The sequence below is a fragment of the Pseudopipra pipra genome, chromosome W, assembly GCF_036250125.1.
Source record: "Pseudopipra pipra isolate bDixPip1 chromosome W, bDixPip1.hap1, whole genome shotgun sequence".
In the NCBI taxonomy this organism is placed as follows: domain Eukaryota; kingdom Metazoa; phylum Chordata; class Aves; order Passeriformes; family Pipridae; genus Pseudopipra; species Pseudopipra pipra.
The window spans coordinates 54,629,563-54,647,397 of NC_087580.1; the positions used below are offsets into that span (position 1 = coordinate 54,629,563).

The following is a 17,835-nucleotide window of genomic DNA, read 5'->3' on the forward strand; positions in this document are numbered from 1 at the left end:
AAAACATCTGTTGAATGTCTGACTTAACGATATATTGATGTTTGTCTAAGAAAAACATCTGTTGAATTCCTGACATAACAATGTGTAATGTTTATGCTTATGTATAATGAATACTCATGAAGTAGCTGAGAATAAATATAGAACACTGTCTTCTTTGGGTGTGACAGGCGTTGGGAGTTGCTAAAACCCCTCCCGATCACCCAGCGCTGAATTTGTTTTTATCATATAATAAATTCTAATTGGAAATCACCCGGCTTTGGGTTTCTATTTCTCACAAAGTGATCCATAAATGGAAAGACCATATACACCGCCAAGTGCCAAAAGAAGTTGGACCACATGATGGCTAATGGTGTCTCTATATGCAATACACAGGTGATTAAACAAGAGGGTTTATTCCTTTTCCACCTTTCCTCTATTCAAGCCTCACGATTTGGGCGCCAATGAATGTCTTAGTTTAACAAGATTACAACTTAGAAATTAAGAGACTTAAGGTGGAAGTGTGGAAAAGGAAAAGAAACAGCTTTTTATGAACCAAATGTGAATAAACAACAAATGGTGTAATCAAAAACTTTCAGAAGAAACAAAACAAAGTCCCAATTCCCCAGATGGGGAGGGAGAAACTTGTGGCAACCCAGGGAGGGGGTGGGGGAAAGGCAGGACTGTCCTGGCAGTTCAAAAGCTGCTTGCAGCCACGTGTGCTCACAACCAGCAATGAAGAAGTCCCTTTTTCCCACAGGCAGTCTTGAAAGCAGAATACCTGGTTCTGAGATGGGTTGGTCTCTCTCTCTCAGTCGTCCTCCGCAAGGTGTCCTGTGGGGAAAAACTTCCTCTCAGGAAAAAAGAGAAAGAGGTGGCCAAAACCAGGGCTCCCGCTCTGTCCAGTCCTGGACCAAACCCAAAAGCCCCTGAACAAAGGACTCCCAGCCCTCCCCATGGCAACATCTGTTTCCCCAGAGTGCTCCCCCTCCCCTCTCCTGCGGCTTCCCTCTGTCCTTTCCCCCCCCTCCTCCCGGAAGAAACAGATTGGGCAGGGGGGGCATTTGGGAAAAAATTCCAACATCTCTTTTCAAACCTATGACAGGAACACAAACAGTAGCTCTGACATTGGTGGCTTTGTTGTGCTGGAGGAACTATTTCCTGGGGACGATGAGGGAATACATCTCCCTCTCCCTACCCAGGATCGATGTGGATGGTTTTCTAATGCAGGCTGCCATGGTCCTTGTTCATCCTAATGTAAGCTGTTCACTACTATTAACTAATACTCTTGGTACACTACGGGGTTTGTGGAATCTGGTGTCATCCTGGTGTGAGAGAAAAACTAGGTGAGCCCTGAAGGGGCTGGTCTCTGGGTGGCAGGGTGTGTGGAAGGATTTGGGCAGGTTCCTTGGGCAGTTATCACCTCCCGTTGCCTGGGACTTTACACCTGAACAGGCAATTAACCCTGACAAACTGATGCGTCACCTGATGGAAGAGTGCCTTGCCTACCCCAATGAAAACCAGCAGCTTCTCGCCCTGTACTGGGGCCTGGCCTGTGCCTATCGAGCCACAGTTCAGTACTCTCAGAGGACTGTGGTTGAGGCAGGGACCCAAACTGCATTTGAGAACACTATGACTGAGATAGGGACCCAAACAACAACAACTACAGTAATTGCCCCCAGTAGTGAGAAAGAAAAGGTGGATAAGGAGAGCCATGGAGTGATCAGCAAGACTCACTTGCCTTTTAATAGTCCCATATGGCCAGTGCAAAAATCTGATGGAGGGCAGAGGTTAACAATTGACTATCGTTTCCTGAATGAAGTAATGCCACCACTGAGTGCTGCTGTACCAGACATGTTAGAGCTCCAATAGGAACTGGAGTCAAAGGCAGCCAGGTGGTATGCTACAATTGGCATTGCCAATGCATTTTTCTCACTTCCTTTGGCATCAGAGTGCAGACCACAGTTTGCTTTCATGTGGAGGAGTGTCCACCTGGGATTGACTGCCCCAGGGGTGGAAACACAGCCCTACCATCTGTCAATGACTGATCCAAAGTGTACTGTAAAGGGATCATGCCCCTGAATATCTACAATATATTGATGACGTTGTGTGGGGCAATAAGGCAGAAAAAGTGTTTGAGGAGGGAAAAAGAATGATTCAGGTTCTTCTGAAAGCTGGTTTTGCCATAAAGAAAAGCAAGGTCAAGGGATCTGCACAGGAGATTCAGTTCTTGGGAGTAAAAAGGCAGGATGGATGCCGTCATGTGCCCATGGATGTGGTTAACAAGATAGCAACTGTCGCTGTTGAGATGGCCAAAGCAACACAGAAACAGTCTTCTTCCAAAAATAGGACAAGAGAGGGATCTTTATTGCAACAGATCACCAACATTTATAGCTCTTGGCATAACATACATGTTACACTACAATTAGTGCTTCTATATAAACATACATCAAGATTGGCTGCCTTGCAGCAAACTCACAATGATTCAGCATCTGTAGACTCATAGTGACTAAGCTCTAGCAAGCTCATGGTGACTTTGCAGAAAGTTCAGGATATCCGTTTTGCAGTCCTGTCTTCCTTCTTCTCGCTTCCTTCCCTAAAGTTGTTTACATTTTCCATCATTCTCCATGTCATCCTCCTTTCAGGGGTATACCATAATCTGGTCTATGTCGATTACTTCGTCAATAAGTACCAGACTGTTGACAGACCTGCTGTCTCCCCTGACAAGCAACTATGTCTCCACCAGCTAACAAAAAGGAAACACAAGCCTTCCTAGGCCTTGTGGGGTTCTGGAGAATGCATATTCCAGGTTATAGTCAGCTTGTGAGCCCCCTCTATCGAGTGACGCAGAAGAGCCATTTTGACTGGGGCCTTGAGCAACAACAGGCCCTTGAGCAGATCAAACAGGAAATAGCTCGTGCAGTAGCTCTTGGCCCTGTTTGGACAGGACCAGCCATGCAAAATATACTCTATGCTGCATCTGGGGACCATGGTCTCAACTGGAACCTCTGGCAAAGTACATCAGGAGAAACCTGAGGTCAACCATTAAGGTTTTGCAGCCAGAGTTATGGAGATCAGAAGGCCCACTAAGCTCCAACTGAAAAAGAGATATTAGCAGAGTATGAGGGGGTTCAAGACGCCTCAGAAGTTGTTGGGACAGAAGCATGTCTCCTCTTGGCACTGCGATTGCCCGTGCTACACTGGACGTTCAAAGGAAACATCCCCTTATGCAGTGGGTTGACCCTGGCCGGATGCCGGGTACCCACTAAAGCCGCTCTCTCACTCTCTCTCTGCAACTGGACAGAGGAGAAAAAAGAAACAGCTAAGTATTCATGAGTAGAGATAACAGCTGGGAGAGATCACTTACTGATTACCTTCACAGACAAAACAGACTCAAAGTGGGGATCTTACTTAAATTTATTGCTAACAGGATAAGAGCCAAAGAGTGAGAAATAAAAGTCTTAAAAACACCTTCCCCCCACCTCTCCTTCCTTCTATGTTCTCCCTCCTCTCCCCCCAGCGGTGCAGGGGAACAGGCAATGAAGGTTACACTCAGTTGTTGTTTCTGCCGCTGCTCAGAGAGAGGAGTCCTTCCCCTGCTCCTGTGGGGTCCCTCCCATGGGAGACAGTCCTTGATGGACTCCAGCGTGAGTCCATCCCTTGGGTAGTAGTTCTTCCCAAACTGCTGTCCCGTGGGTCACTCCTCCATGGGATGCAGTCCTTCATGAATGAACTGTACCGGCGTGGGTGCCCCAAAGGGGCCACAAGTCCTACTTGGGAAAAGCCTGCTCCAGCGTGGGCTTCCTTCTCCACAGGCTGCATGTCTCTGGCAGGACCCTGCTCAATCTTGGACCTCCCACAGGGTCACAGCCTCCTTCATGCATCCACCTGCTCCAGCATGGGATCCTCCATGGGCTGCAGAGGGACAGCCTGCTCCAACATGATCTTCACCATGGGTTGCAGGGGCCTCAGCTCCAGCACCTGGAGCACCTCCTCCCCTCCTTCTGCACTGACCTTGGTGTCTACCTTGTTGTTCCCATGTTCTCAGTCCGCTCTTCCCTGGCTGGAATTCTTTCTGTGCCACAACCTTCTTTTCTTAAATATGTTAGCGCAGAGGCGTTACTATTACTCCTGATTGGCTTGACCTTGGCCAGCAGTGGGAAGTCCATCCTGGAGCTGACTGGCATTGACTCCATGGAACAGGGGAAGCTTCTAGGAGCTTCTAACAGAAGCCACCCCTGTAGCTCCCCCACTATCAAAACCCAGCCACAGAAACCCACTACACCTTGACAAATCATGCAACCAGTGCTACATGGAGTAACTGGGTAGCATTGATCACACAACGAGCTCGACTGGGATTGCCCGGGAATTCTGGACAGAAGGCAAAGACTTTGGAGCATTGCCTGAGAAGGTGTATCATTCTCAAGAAGCACCATCATATAATGAGTTATCAGGAGATGAAAGAGGCTATGCTCTATTTACTGATGGATCCTGTCATGTGTGGTAGGAAACCATCAGATCTGAAAAGCTGCTGTGTGGAGTCCCACACAGCAAGTTGTCGAGACCACTGAAGGAGGATGTGAGTCAAGCCAATTTGCAGAAGTGAAAACCATCCAACTAGCCCTAAAGATTGCTGAACGAGACAAGTGGCCTGTACTCTATACTGACACCTGGATGGTGGTTAATGCCCTATGGAGGTGGCTACAGCAATGGAAGAAGACCTCCACCATGGTGGAGGCAACGACTGGTTGGCTGGAAAGCATACTCTGTAAACCATGCCACTGCTTGAAAAACCATCTTAGGCCTTGAAAAGCACATTTTGTGGTGACATGGTACCCCCAAAAGAATTGAAGCAGAGAATAAATTTTTGAAATAACCTCATAAAATCTTGGGCAAAGAAACTGTGGCATTGATTGGATATATCACATCCCCTATCACCCACAAGCCTTTAGAAAGATTGAGAGGTATAATGGACTGCTAAAGACTATGTTAAGAGCATTAGGCAATGGGGCATGGAAGCACTGGGATGCAAATTTAGCAGAAGTCACTTGGCTGGTTAACACCAGAGGATCTGCTAACCACCCTGGTCCTGCCCAAACAAAACACCTCCATACTGTGGGAGGAGAGGATGTCCCCATGCTACACACAGGGAAGTGGCTGGGGAAGTCGGTGTGGAGTTCTCCTGCCATGGGAAAAGGTAAAACCCATTTGTGGCATTGTCTTTGCTCGAGGACCTGGGTGTACTTGGTGGGTAATGCAGAAGGATGGGGAGACCCGGTGTGTGCCACAAGGAGATTTAACCTTGGGGGGAAACATAATCTGCGTGTAAGTTGTATGTAGCAGGAAGTAAAGCAGCAGGAGTGACGGGAACCAAAAAAGAGTGAAGTTTACAAGGAGCAAGGACAGTGTGATGATGACCTGGGCAGAGCCAGTGCAAGTGCCCAACAATCGTGTGCTGCTTCTCCTGTCCTGGGCAACCATCTTGATAGAATGGAACCCAAGTCACAGCCTGTTTTTGAATATCTGCAGGGGTGGAGGAAGCCCATGAAATGGGAAAAAAACATCTATCTGTGAAAGGACAAGAGACAGTAGTTAATGAAAGTGTATAAATCTGTATCTTGGGTATAAAGATGGTTTAAGGATGAATTTTAAGTTGTAAGTGTTGGTAAGAAGAGATTTCAGTAATGACAAATAAAAACAATGGAGTTGTTAGAAGATATATATCTATATAATTATGGATGATCTGAGTATGAAGCAAATGATATGGAGTAAGGGGTTGAGATTGTATTGGATGTGGCTGAGATGGAGTCCATTTTCCCCATAGCAGCCCTCACAGTGCTGGCTTTGCATTGGTAGCTAGAAAGGTGTTGCTAACACACCAGTGTTTTGACTACTGCTAAGCAGTGCTGGCACAGCATCAGCACTGTCTCTCAACCATTCTGACCCCGTGTACTAGGAAGGATACTGAAACCGAAACCAGTACACCATTGAAAACTCAACAAGAACAATATTACAAAAAAGTAGCCAACAAAATGAAAAACCGAGAAAGAAGAAGGAGGAGGAAAATAAGCCCTCAGTACAACTCCCCCATTGACTCAGGTGTTGCTTATGAAGTTGTCTTACCGACCTCAGAATGCCTAGAATTACCCATAGCAGAAACTGCATCCTCGGAGTCTTGGCAGGCTCACAAGATGGCGGGCAACGTTGTCCTTCAATGTTGTACCAGGGTGAATTTATGCTGATACTTTTGGTCTGTGTTTGGCCCTGCCACCTGTGAAAGCTTTGCTCTTTCCCTGCCAAGTTATGGGAAAACAAGCACTGATAAGCGGGAAAGTTGTCCTTGAAGAGAGCTTCTTGTATAAACTGTTGTAGTGGTTTGAACCTTGTTTTCCCCGAGGCTAAGAAAATGGTAAAACCCCAGGGGGTGGTAACCCCTGGAAGTTTTGAAGTTTTGTCCAATGGGCGCTCCTGCAAAATGTAAACATACCACAAGCAAACAGAAGAGAAGAGTTGTAGTTTGGTTGTTGTAGGAGAGGTGGCCATGTTGTAGAGCCACGAGGAAGCGGCTCAGAGCCCCACAGGGGGGCTTTGGCCCCCAGCCCCCAGCGGGGGGGCCTGCAGGGACCTGGAACAGCATAAAGCTGGGCTAGGTGCCTGCAGGTGAGAGTTGAGAAAGTTTTCTCCACTGTGAGTGAGTAGAGACAGCAGCGGCAGACGCAGCGTCCAGAGACTCTGGCTAAGAGCCAGGACAGATAAGAACTGAACCGGAGAAGCAGCAGATACAGCATGCAACTGAGTAAGGAAGACACCGAGTTGTCTCGGAGAGCCGAGAAAAAAGAGTCAGCAGCAGAGCTACAGAGTTTTGGGGGTAAGAACTGAACCAGACCCACCAAACTCCTTGGAGACCTCCTCCTGGAAAGGAGGAAGATGATAGACTCTTACTTGAAAGAGCCTTGGAGTGCTACAGCACTTGCGGAAAGGAGCTAGAGAGTTCTGAGAGGAATGCGGAGAGGGTGACCTTGGGGGCCCTCCCTTGCTGCAAGCTACAAAGAAGCTCGCAGCCTGAGGCAGGGCACAGAGGCCCTACAAGGAGCTTGAATCTCCTGAAGATATCAGACCGTCACGAAGACCCCCTGTGCTCGTGATATGACCGTGGTGGAACGACCTTTGTCTGGGGTAACATAGCCCACGGAAGACCCCTTTGCCTGCGTCAAGGGGCCGAGAGAGGCTTGGAGGCCTCCCTTGTGAGTGTTGGCAGAAATCCAGCTATCAGCTGCTGCATGCATGAGACGAAGAAACCTGCTGCCTGATCCATTGTAAATACTTATGTCATGGTAGAGATAGCTGTGATCGTGTGTATAATGTATTATAATATTTATTTGTACAGTTATTGTAATATATTCCCTTTCCCCCATTTCGAATCTGGTGTGTTTTGTCTGGAAAAAAACCCATCTCACGTTGGATTGAGATGTGACAGGGGGCTAGGACTAGGGAATTAGAATTCTGAGGATCTCAAACCATGACAACTGTTTTAATTGGTGTCCTGTGATTGGTTACTTGTCCGTCAAGGGCATTTGGAGGAGAAAGTGATGATGAAGTGAGGAAGGCTCGACCCCCAGACTCAATTAAGATAGACCCCCAAAACACACTGCGCATGCGTGCATCAGGGGATTTCCGAAGTTCTCACACATGCGCAGAAGAGGTGCACTTACATAACTGGGAGGTGGGACTGAGGGCCTCTGGCTGGGCGGTGCTGGCCACACCTGGGAGGTTGTGGTCTCCCAATTAATTGTATAAAAAGCAGATAGTGCTTGCTTTGAGCTAGCTTTACTTCAAGGACAATGTTGCCTTTTGGCAGGGACGCTTGCCAGCTTGTTAACTTACTGACTCTCTGAGGATGCCGCTTCTGCTATGGGTAATTATAGGTATGCTAGGTCAGTAAGATAACTTTATAGGCAACAGCTGGGTAACTGGGGAGGTCGTGCTGGGGGCTTATTCCTCTCGTCTTTCCTCCCTTTTGGGTTTGTTTGTTTTCTTGGTCACCTTTTGGTAATAAATATTGGTTTTTGTTGAGCTAACAATGGTGTCTGTTTTTCATGTGTCTGTATATCTCGGACCTCCCTAATACAAATGTGAAGCTTGAGTTCCACTCCCAGCACAAGCTATCTGCTTTTTAGACAATTAATTGGTGGCATCTACCTGGGCAGGTGTGGCCAGCACCACCCAGCTAGAGGCCTTCCGTCCCTCCCCCCGTTATGCAAGTGGCATATCTTCTGTGCACGCATAGGTACCCTGGAATTTCCCCACGTCTGGATGCTATACCTCGAGGGGTCTTTTCTAAATGTGGTTGGGGGCTTACTTCATCCTCCTGCTCTTCACTTTCTCCTTCAAATGCCCTTGGAGGGTTGTCAACCAATAGTGAGGTGCCAATTAATTATAGTTTGTAAAAGATGCTTCCTTCAAGGATGAAGTTCTCATTTATCAGTGCTTGTTTTCTCATAACTTGGCAGGGAAAGAACAGACTCACAGGTGGTTGGGCCAACCACAGACCAAAGGTAGTAGCATCTAATTAAACATGAATACACCCCACATCAGTAGGCTAGGAGTGGGCAAAGTCCTGGGAGGGGACACAACTAGGCCAGTTGACCCAAACTGGCCAGAGAGATATTCTGTACCATATGACGTCAGCTCAGATATAAAAGCTAAGTAAAGGAAGAGGAAGACGGAGGCATTCGTCATTTACAGTGTTTGTCTTTTGGAGCAACCACTTTGCGTGATGAAGCCCTGCTTTCCGGGAAGTGGCCGCACAGCGCTTGCTGATGGGAAGTAGAGGATAAAATTCCATTTACTATTTTTCCTCTTTGTTTGTGCACACGCAAACATGTGCTTTTGCTTTAGTAAACTGCCTTATCTTGACCTGGGAGTTGTTTTCCCTCTCCTTTTCTCTCCCCTGTCGAGCTGAAAAGGGGGAGTGATAGAACGGTGTCGCAGTTTAAAGAAACTGGAGTGTTTTGCTAAGGAGGATGAGTTATGAGGTAGACCAAACTCTTCTCTCTCAGCAATTGTAAATCCAAAATTAAGAGGCTCCAATCAAGGAAGTATGGAAAAAGGAAAAAATAACAACCCTTTATTAAAGGATATAGGTATATTGACAAAACCAGTAACAGAACACAAAAACAACTAAGCAATAATGCTGTACACAAAAAGTCCCCTTCAAAAAAGAAACAGTCGGATACTTCTCTGTCCTCTAGCGCGATTCTAATCACAGTTGGTAGGAGTGCTATTGGATCACTAGAGGTGCAGAGCCTGCAGTGCTCCGTGGGGGCCTGCAGGGGGCCCTGTTTGATCACTGGAGGAGCAGAGCCTGCAGTACTCCATGTTGGTCGGCAGGGGGCCCCAGATAACAGGGGAAGCCAAAATGGAGATCTCCCCCCCCGCCCGCCAAGGAGGGGAAAGAGGAATAAAGGGGAAACAAAGGCAGTTTCTTTCCAACTAAACACACGCTGTCTGCAGCTGGCTGTAGACAGGACTCTCCCTTTTGTTCATCAGTAGGCACAAACCCTAGGATGAAATCTGAGCAGATTTGGCTGGCAACAGAGCAGACTGTAGACAAACCAAGTCCAGAGAACAGACAGATGACCAAAAAGAGAGCAAAATGGCCTCTGAGCTTTTTCAACACACCTTGCCCCTGTTAAGGAACAAAGAAGAGTGTTCCCCATTTGTAAGGAGAGGGGGTGAAAAACTCCTCCCCCCTCCTTGAAGCTTTTCAGATAGGCTATTAGCCGGGAATGCAGGTCGGCCAGCTACTTCTTTTGTATAGTTAATTACCCCTTCCCCTGCTGCGTTCAACCTCCTTCTCTTACGGTGGGACAAGGGAAAGGAAAATTTCTGCTTGCATTTTTAGAACAAGTAAACCTATGACAAACGGCCTGGTGGGCACCTGGCATCCAGCCAAGGTCAATCCACCACAAATGGTTTCGATGCTGTCCAGGTGTGGCAGGAGAAGAGTCAGAGATCACTTGGACCGACCTGATCTAGTAGTTAGTTTACTGAGTTCTAATCAGTAAAGTTAGGTACGTAAAATATAAAATAAGTACAGATGGATTGGTGGTCAATTGTCTGCTCTTTACTACACTTAAAGTTAGTATAGGATACAAAGGTTATTGGTAAGCTTACGATGCGTATCTTAAATGTTACACGCATGCAAAAAGAAGTCACTTAGCAACCCATGGATGCCTAGTGGTGTCAGGTAAGGGATCTCCAAGCCTCGGGGGGTAACCTTGAAAGGCATCCCTACTTGAGGGGAGATCACTGCCGTGCAGCCAGCGGCTACGGAGGGAGGACTCAACGGACTCTGATGGCTGCACGTATTGATAGCGTCAAGTGATTGGCTCGTAGTCAGATTTTCTGCTGTGTTCATGCAGCCAAACTGGTATGTTGGTGTGAGGGAATATTGCACGCAGCTACCCCAGGTACCAGGCAGCAGAAGGATTTAGGAAAATTTATTTCTGCAAGTTGAGAACACTAACATGACGGCACTACCTACAGTAGGCATGAGAAAACACGCTGCTTTTCCCTCTCCGTGCCTTTTTAATGGCTTGCCTGGCCCCCTCTCACGGGGCCTCCAAGGTTGTCTGTAAGAATTATATCTTTTCAGGGAGTTAACCTCTCTGTAAGGCAAGGGAAGTAAAAGCACCAAACTATCCATGGAAAGATGTTCTTTCCCTGGCAGCACAGCTTCCTTGAGTGATGTAAATTCCCCCCTCCTCGAATAATTCTTCAGAGAAAGGTCTTCTGCACTTACAGCTGGTTTTGGTGCTGGGTTGTCACCAATAGCCTCACGCAGTAGGATTAACTTTGGATAGTCCTACTTGCTGAGCATCTGCCTGGACCAAAGTTCAGTTAGTTCAAACTGGAGGAGCACATCTGTGACACCAGGTTTAACCTAGCAATGACCCCAGAGCTCTGAGGGCGGTAGTCCAGGGCATGGGGGCCCAGGGGGTGTTCTCCTCAGTCCTGCCAGTGAGAGGAAAGGGCAGGAGGAGGAGGGCACCGATAATGCAAGTCAATAATTGGTTGCGGATCTGGTGCTGGCGACAGGGTTTTGGGTTCTATGAGCATGGGACCCTGTTTGTGGATCAGCGTCTGCTTGGGACAGAGGGGTTCCACTTTGCTAAGCGGGGCATAGTTATTTTTGCCAATAGGATAGCTGACCTCATTAGGAGGGCATTAAACTAAGGGGGGGGGGGAGGGAGAGAGAGAGTAAGCAGCAGTCCTGTGAGGGTGACAGATGGGGTCAATGAGCAAAGGGCAGGGCGAGAGCTCAAGTACCTGGAAGTCCCCCTAGCACCCGAAGGCAGCAGTGGATGTCATAGCTGCAAGCGTGTCCAGCTGGAAGATCTCCTTGGACAAGTAATTTTACAAGAGGAGCTCGACAGGCAGCATGGTATGCGGGAACGCGAGCAGGAGATTGATGTGTGGTATTGTCCGCTGTCTCAGGCTGAGCGACAGCCTGCCTTCAGGCTGCACAAGAGGAAGGTAAGCCGGAATCCAACCTCGAGCTGACTGACGCAAGTAAGTCCCGAGAAGAAGGAGACTGGATGCTTGTCTGTGCTCGGGGTAGAAGGAAGAACCCTCCCCCATCTCCTGAAGTGCCCCTACATAACTGACAGGATGCTCCGGGGTTGGAGACTGAAGAGCACGTGAGTAACGGACAGGACCCAGGACAAGCCAACCATGCAAAGCTGACCTAACCACCTGCCCGCATTAGAACCAGCGCCACCAGAAAAGCACGTAAAGATATTAGTAATTGGAGGTTCCCCCCTGAGAGGCACCGAAGCACCCGTTTGCCGTCCAGGCAATTTCTCTAGAGAAGTCTGCTGCCTACCAGGAGCTCGCATTCATGGTGTCACTGAGAGGCTGCCGGGCCTGGTGAATCCTGCAGATTATCATCCGCTCCTTCTGATATAGGAGGTTAGGCCCCAAAGAGTTAACTAAGAGATTTGGGTCTGCAAACAAGTTACCAATATCCAAAATGGTCTGTACCCGTTCTGTTCTACTTACTGGACCAAAGCTTAAGAGAATAGTACAAGAACATGTAATAGGCCTAGAAGCAATAAATTAGAGATACAGCAGGATCAGGTAGACATTTGAATAGAAGAAATAGGCTTGGAGCCAGGGCCTTTTCCAAGCTTCAGTGAGCGGGTCAAGAACAATGGAAAGGAAGAAGGGTCAAGCTGAGGCAGATGAGTTAGAGACCCCTGCCCTATGGATGAAGATGGGAACGACCCCTCGAAATGGGGTGCCAAGAGAAGCATCGCCCCCAGATCCGCCTATACTCCACCTATTTTTAATATGTATTGATAGATGTTGTAATCGTTTGAATATGCATTTAATCACATCTGAAAATTGTATAAAAGTGCTGATTTTCTGAGCAGCCGGTGAGCAAGTTTTTCCAGCAGCAGCTGGCTTGCTCCCAGCACTGCTAATAAATACCTTTGCTGCTCAAAAGATCAAAAGTCTCTGAGCAGGTTGTCAAACCGGTTTTTCGGATTCACTACTCTTCTGTGTAGGGTCTGACGAGGCAACTTAGAACCCTCCCAGGAGACTATATCTCCGTTGGAGCAATGTGAAAAGGATCGGGAGCACAGGTGGTGGTCTCCTCTATCAGAGTCCCATCAGAGGAAGGGGTCTGGGAAGGAAGAGACGAACCGAACGGGTGAATGCCTGGCTGCGTAGCTGGTGCCATACTCAAGGTTTTGGCTTCTATGATCGTGGATCTACCTTTAAGAAACCGGGTCTGTTGGGAGCAGATGCAATTCACCCCACCAAGGGGGGCAAGAGTGTCTTTGCCAACAAGCTGGCCAGACTTACAAGGAGGGCTTTAAACGAGACTCAGCAGGGAAAGGGGATGGAGTTTTGAGCAACAGAGAAGAGACAGGGGCTGCTGATGCGTCGGGAACCAAGAGGTGAATACCTGAGAAAGGCCGCAAAAGAATCGGGTTCTTGATCCCCCAAAAAAGTGATGCGGTCGTGTTATGATGTGGTTATTAAAATTATGATGCCTTCTCAGCTGCCTCTCACGTAAAGTCCCGTGTGTACATGGTTTTCCCAGAGCGGGGGGGTTTACTCATTCAGTTTGTTGTGGAGAGATTTCACCATCAGACACCCAAACACCTTCTCTTCCACCACCCCCCGAGCCCAGCTCTCCCTTGTCCGGCTGGGAAGGGGAGTAATAGAGCGGCTGGGTGGGCACCTGGCATCCACCCAAGGTCAACCCACCACATCACTAAGGCAGAAACGTGGCGGGACGACTCAAACAACTGGAGCTCTGCAACCGATGGCTATAAACTAGTCAGAAGGAAGGAGAGGTGGGGGTTGCCATCTACGTAAACCAAAAATAAGAGGGATTGACTGCGCAGAGCTGTCTTTGAAAGATGGCAATGAACAGGTTGAGAGCTTATGGGTGAAAATTAGAGGCCAAGCTGTTGCTTAAGAGTCAGAAATTTGGCAGAAAATAACCCCCTTGCGTTCCAGCTGGTCCTCAGAGATCAGAGGGGCTGGGTGCGGTTAGGCTTCATTTCCGATTGCAACCAATTCGGCACTTATAAGTCTGGTTGCGTTCTCTAAGAGCCTTCGTGAGCACAGGTTCATGAATAGTGTGGTTTATTGAAGCTACAGAAATTCAGATTCGGAATTGCTGTTGAGCTCTAACAACAGCAATGCTGTTGTGCTAACCCGGGTAGTAATAATAATACTCATCGTACCCAGAAGCTTCCCAAGAAGGCGTCCCCGCTTGGGAGGAAGGAGAGGAGAGGAGCCCGTCGACTGCCTCGGAGGTCTTTTGGGCATTCCTCCTAAGGAGGTGAAATTTCTCCCCTCCCTATAAAGAGCCGAAGCTTCTCCTCTTCTGTAGAGCATGATCTAAGCAGAGCTGAGTAACATAGTCATATATGTGGTAGCATTGACTCTGAGATTAGCTCAGATGGTTTAAAGTATGGCGCTAATAACACCAAGGTGATGGGTTCGATCCCTGTATGGGGCATTCATTTAAGAGTGGGAGTCGATGATCCTCGTGGGTCCCTTCTAACTCAGAATATTTTGTGATGATTCTACGTACTTCATGAAGCTTATTAGCATACGCGGGGGCGTGCATTTTAATATTTAAATGGCCTTTAATCAGGTAAAGGTTACTTTTTTTGGCCCTCAAGCCAGCAGTGCCGAAGGAAGGCATGCTTCATACTGTATTTTCTCCCAGGAGGCGTGCCGCTTAGAAAGGTCTGCAACTGAGGTGGGGTTTTCAGGGAACAATGTAGAGCAAATTCTGTTGGTTCTGCGAAATGTCCTGAGAAGCTAAGGCCAGGCCCTGGCAAAAGCAGTCATTTGACTGGAGGGAGCAGCGCCAAAAAGCCACAGGCACGTTTTGGGGTGGACTTGATGCAGTAACAAATAACAAGAAATGGTACTTGAAGCTACCCCAGGCTCTTCTGCGACCTCGTTGCCCGCCCTCAGGGTCGCAGCACTACACGGGGCAGATCCCTCCGCGGACTCGCCCAGGTCGGATCCCTCCGCGCCCCAAGGGCGCGCAAACTCCCTGAGCCCCGCTAAGTGCCAGGTCGACGAGGGCGGACCCACCAAGGGGGGCGGGGACAAGCGAAAACGACAGGCGAGCCATCCAATCGAGTCGCGGGATCGGCCGGCGGCGATCCGGTGGCCCAATGGGCGTGTCGTGGAGGGCCCGGTGGAGTGGAGGAAGCGCGGGGGCTGACAATGGGCGTTGTCGTTGCTGACGAGATTCTCGGGGCGCGGGCCGCTCGGCCTGGTGGCGCCACTACTTTCTTCGGAAAGGTCATCGGCAAGGCGCTTCCTTGGTACCATCAGCGACGAGGACGAGGAGGTAGCCACGGATTTGCTCTGTGCGCGGTTCCTCTTCCCTTCCTGCCTTCCCCCTCCCCCCGCGCTCGCGGGCACCCTGAGCCGAGGACCCGGGGCGCAGTACCCAGGGGCACGGCAGGGCGGTTGGCGGCGCTGCTGCTGCGCGTGGGTGGAGGGACGGAGGACGGACGGGGCCTCTCTGGGTTGTGGCGCTCTCTACTGCACCATCCCCAAAGCTTGTTCCATGCCCCAGCCCCAGACTCCCGGCTGGCGCGATGGATACCGGGTTGCTGGTGCTGTCCGGGCCCGCCACGGTTCCCAGCCCCACTGTGTCGTGTGCGCGCGTAGAGAAGGGCCTCCGACGGTAACGCGCTCGGTGTCAGCCGCGGTCGTTTACCGCACGATGTCCCTTTGGCACTGCAAGTCGTGCAAAGTTTGCTGCCAAGGGATGGGAGTGGTCCTGCCTCGTGTAGGATGATAGTTCTGAAAGCTTATTTTAGGCACACGCAGTGAATCTCCTCGGGGATTCCGGGGGGGATGTGGGGGCGGTGTGCGTGCGTCTGTAAACAGTGAACGTCTGAGCAGTGACCGTAACGAGTTGGTTCTGCATTGGAGACATGCAGGTCTCGATGTGCCTCATAATAGCATCGAAGAGGTTTCACAGCTCTGCTGTGCTAGGCTTCGGTTCTGAACCCCCAAACTGGATTATTAAAGCAAAGAATTGCAGCTTTTCCTCGTTTTTCTTAAAAATACCCCCCAACAATATCTAGAACCTGGCCATCCTGCAGGCTGCAAAAGCTTCCCAGATGTTGTTTCTGTGGGGAAGCGGGATCGTGATAACAGCATGCTTGCGGATTTCACGGGTGCTTCTGCTAGGAACTAGAGTGAGGTGCTTAGAACAGTGTGGGGGAAAACAATGCAGCCGTTGCCTATGCGATGTTAACTTTAAGTTAGTATCCCGTATAATTTTGTTATTAAAATGCTGAAGGTTAACAGTTAGGGACGTCTTCTGCTTTTGCAGCAATATGGTTTATGCGCAATATAGAAGACAGACTCGTACTGTGCGCTTGCAGGCTTCCTGTGATTATGCGTTTGTTCAATGCTTGAGCTCCCTGTACCGTGGGAAATGAGTGACTGCTGCTCTTCCACTTCACTAAACTCTTTGCTGATTCAGTTAAGCCATTCGCCTCCTGCCTCTGTGTGGACCACATCCAATAGAAAAAGTACTTAGGAAAACGATCAGCCCGAACTAAAACCTACTGGAGGTCGCTAATCGCAAGTAGTGGCCCGTCTCCTTGTCCCCGTGGTCTTGCATGCCGAATGGCACTTCTGGAGGGGGCTCTGTAAATGCGTTGTATTTTGGGTATAGAAAGCATTGATATCGCGCAAGACAAGTCAATGTTCCGGCTTGTGTTTGGGGTATCTGGCAATCTGCTTCTGTAGGAGTTCAGTGGGGCAGATGGATTTGCTTAAGCCATTACCTTTCTCTGAAGCCGGTTACGTTTTAACTGTTTACTCTTCCTCCAGTGCCTCGCGTTCCACGGTCTTTCACCCCAAGCTGCGACGCTTTTCTTAGTCATGCCTAAGGAGCCAGTTATCGGGTTATCTGAAGCAGAAGATTCTGGGGAATCTGTAAGTACTGTGGAAGCTTTCTGTACGCTAAACTGTACCTGGAATTAGTTCCTCATTTACTAGACTCCTTCCCATCCCGTCTTTCCCTCCTGATAGGGCACAGTAGGCTACTTTGGGTGTTCTGGCGCTATAATCTTTTGCCTCTAGCTTGTAATGGAGTTGAGCTTTTTGACTAAAAGCAGTGCTCTAAAGCAATGCTCATCCCTGGGTATGTAGTTCTGGTGCAAAATGCAGTGTTGTTTTGGAGCGCGCTCTGGTGCCTATTGTCATGGTTTAGAGCAAGAGTAGTAGTACTTCTTCTAACACGGAGAAGAGGGCTTGGGGTTTTTGGCAGGTGAGGGGTGAGGAAGGGCAAAGCTGGTTGAGAGGTGCTGGATGCTTTGCTTTTAGCTATGAAAGTCAAGTTCAAAGACTTTGTAAACCCGCGCAAAAGGCAGCCTAAAGTTTATTTTCCGCCAGGATTGCTTATGTTGCCTGAAGATAGAACGGGGGCTTTAACCCGGAGACCAAGTCAGCTTCTGTGGCTGTTTTGTAGTCCGTTCCTGTCTAGCTTGAAAAAAAAGCCTAGCTCTTTTTTCCCCCTACGGTGTTCCTAATCGGTCGTTGTAGCTTTACTTGGCAAACGTTGGTTGCAGGCGGGCGGACGGGCAGTAATTCGAAGCGCAAGGGTTGAATTGCTAGGAATTGGCTAGCTGCTTTCTCTGGGTGGTTCTCTGCTCTCGTTCCTTCCCCTCCTGCCCTCTCCCCTCTTTGTGTGTTCCGTTTTATTTTATTTTATTTTATTTATGGGTTTGTACTTCCTTCTCCAGCTTCTTGGGCGTGTAATGGTTGTTGGCGAGACGCATGCTGCTCACCTGGGCCTGACCAATGGATTCCGGATGGTTGTGGACGAAGGGCCCGAGGGTGGGCAGTCTGTGTATCGCATACATCTACGTGTTCTGGGTGGCCGTCAGTCAGGCTGGCCGCCCGGCTAAGATTTTTACACCGCAAGAGTTGCCACACGTGTACAAATCGCCACTGAATGGATTTCATCTGTTGCCCGTCAATCTAGCCGCTGTTGATGTGCAAGTTTTTGTGACGTGTGTCTGTGGAAGGTAATAAAAGCTTTGAGCAGCAGTTGCACAATAAAGATTTAGCATGGGGATATCATCTCCGTCTTGCGCGTCTTACTGAGGGGAAATAGTTCTGCAAGTTCAAACGGTGTCTCCTGGGAGTGCAAGTATGTGGAACGTTTCAGCCTGTTAACAGCGTTCCATAGACAGATAGTGATTTGCCCGGTCATTTGAAGCGTGACGCTGCAAGCGCTTAGCAGTCTCCTGCGCCTTGTAGGAAGCAGTCACTTTGAGAGGGGGA

The 17,835-nt window shown here is 49.0% G+C and overlaps 1 protein-coding gene across 1 annotated transcript in view; it reads left to right on the top strand.

The window, feature by feature from the left end:
• The window catches only part of LOC135405172 (adenosine 5'-monophosphoramidase HINT1-like), a 70,567-nt gene extending 52,936 nt beyond the window's left edge, over window positions 1-17,631 (top strand). Inside the window, exons 3-4 of the mRNA XM_064639872.1 lie at window positions 16,378-16,482; window positions 17,292-17,631. Coding sequence (XP_064495942.1) covers window positions 16,378-16,482; window positions 17,292-17,456 — 270 coding nt within the window. The 3' untranslated portion in view covers window positions 17,457-17,631. The remainder of the gene's footprint in view (window positions 1-16,377; window positions 16,483-17,291) is intronic.
• The last annotated feature ends 204 nt before the right edge of the window (window positions 17,632-17,835 follow it).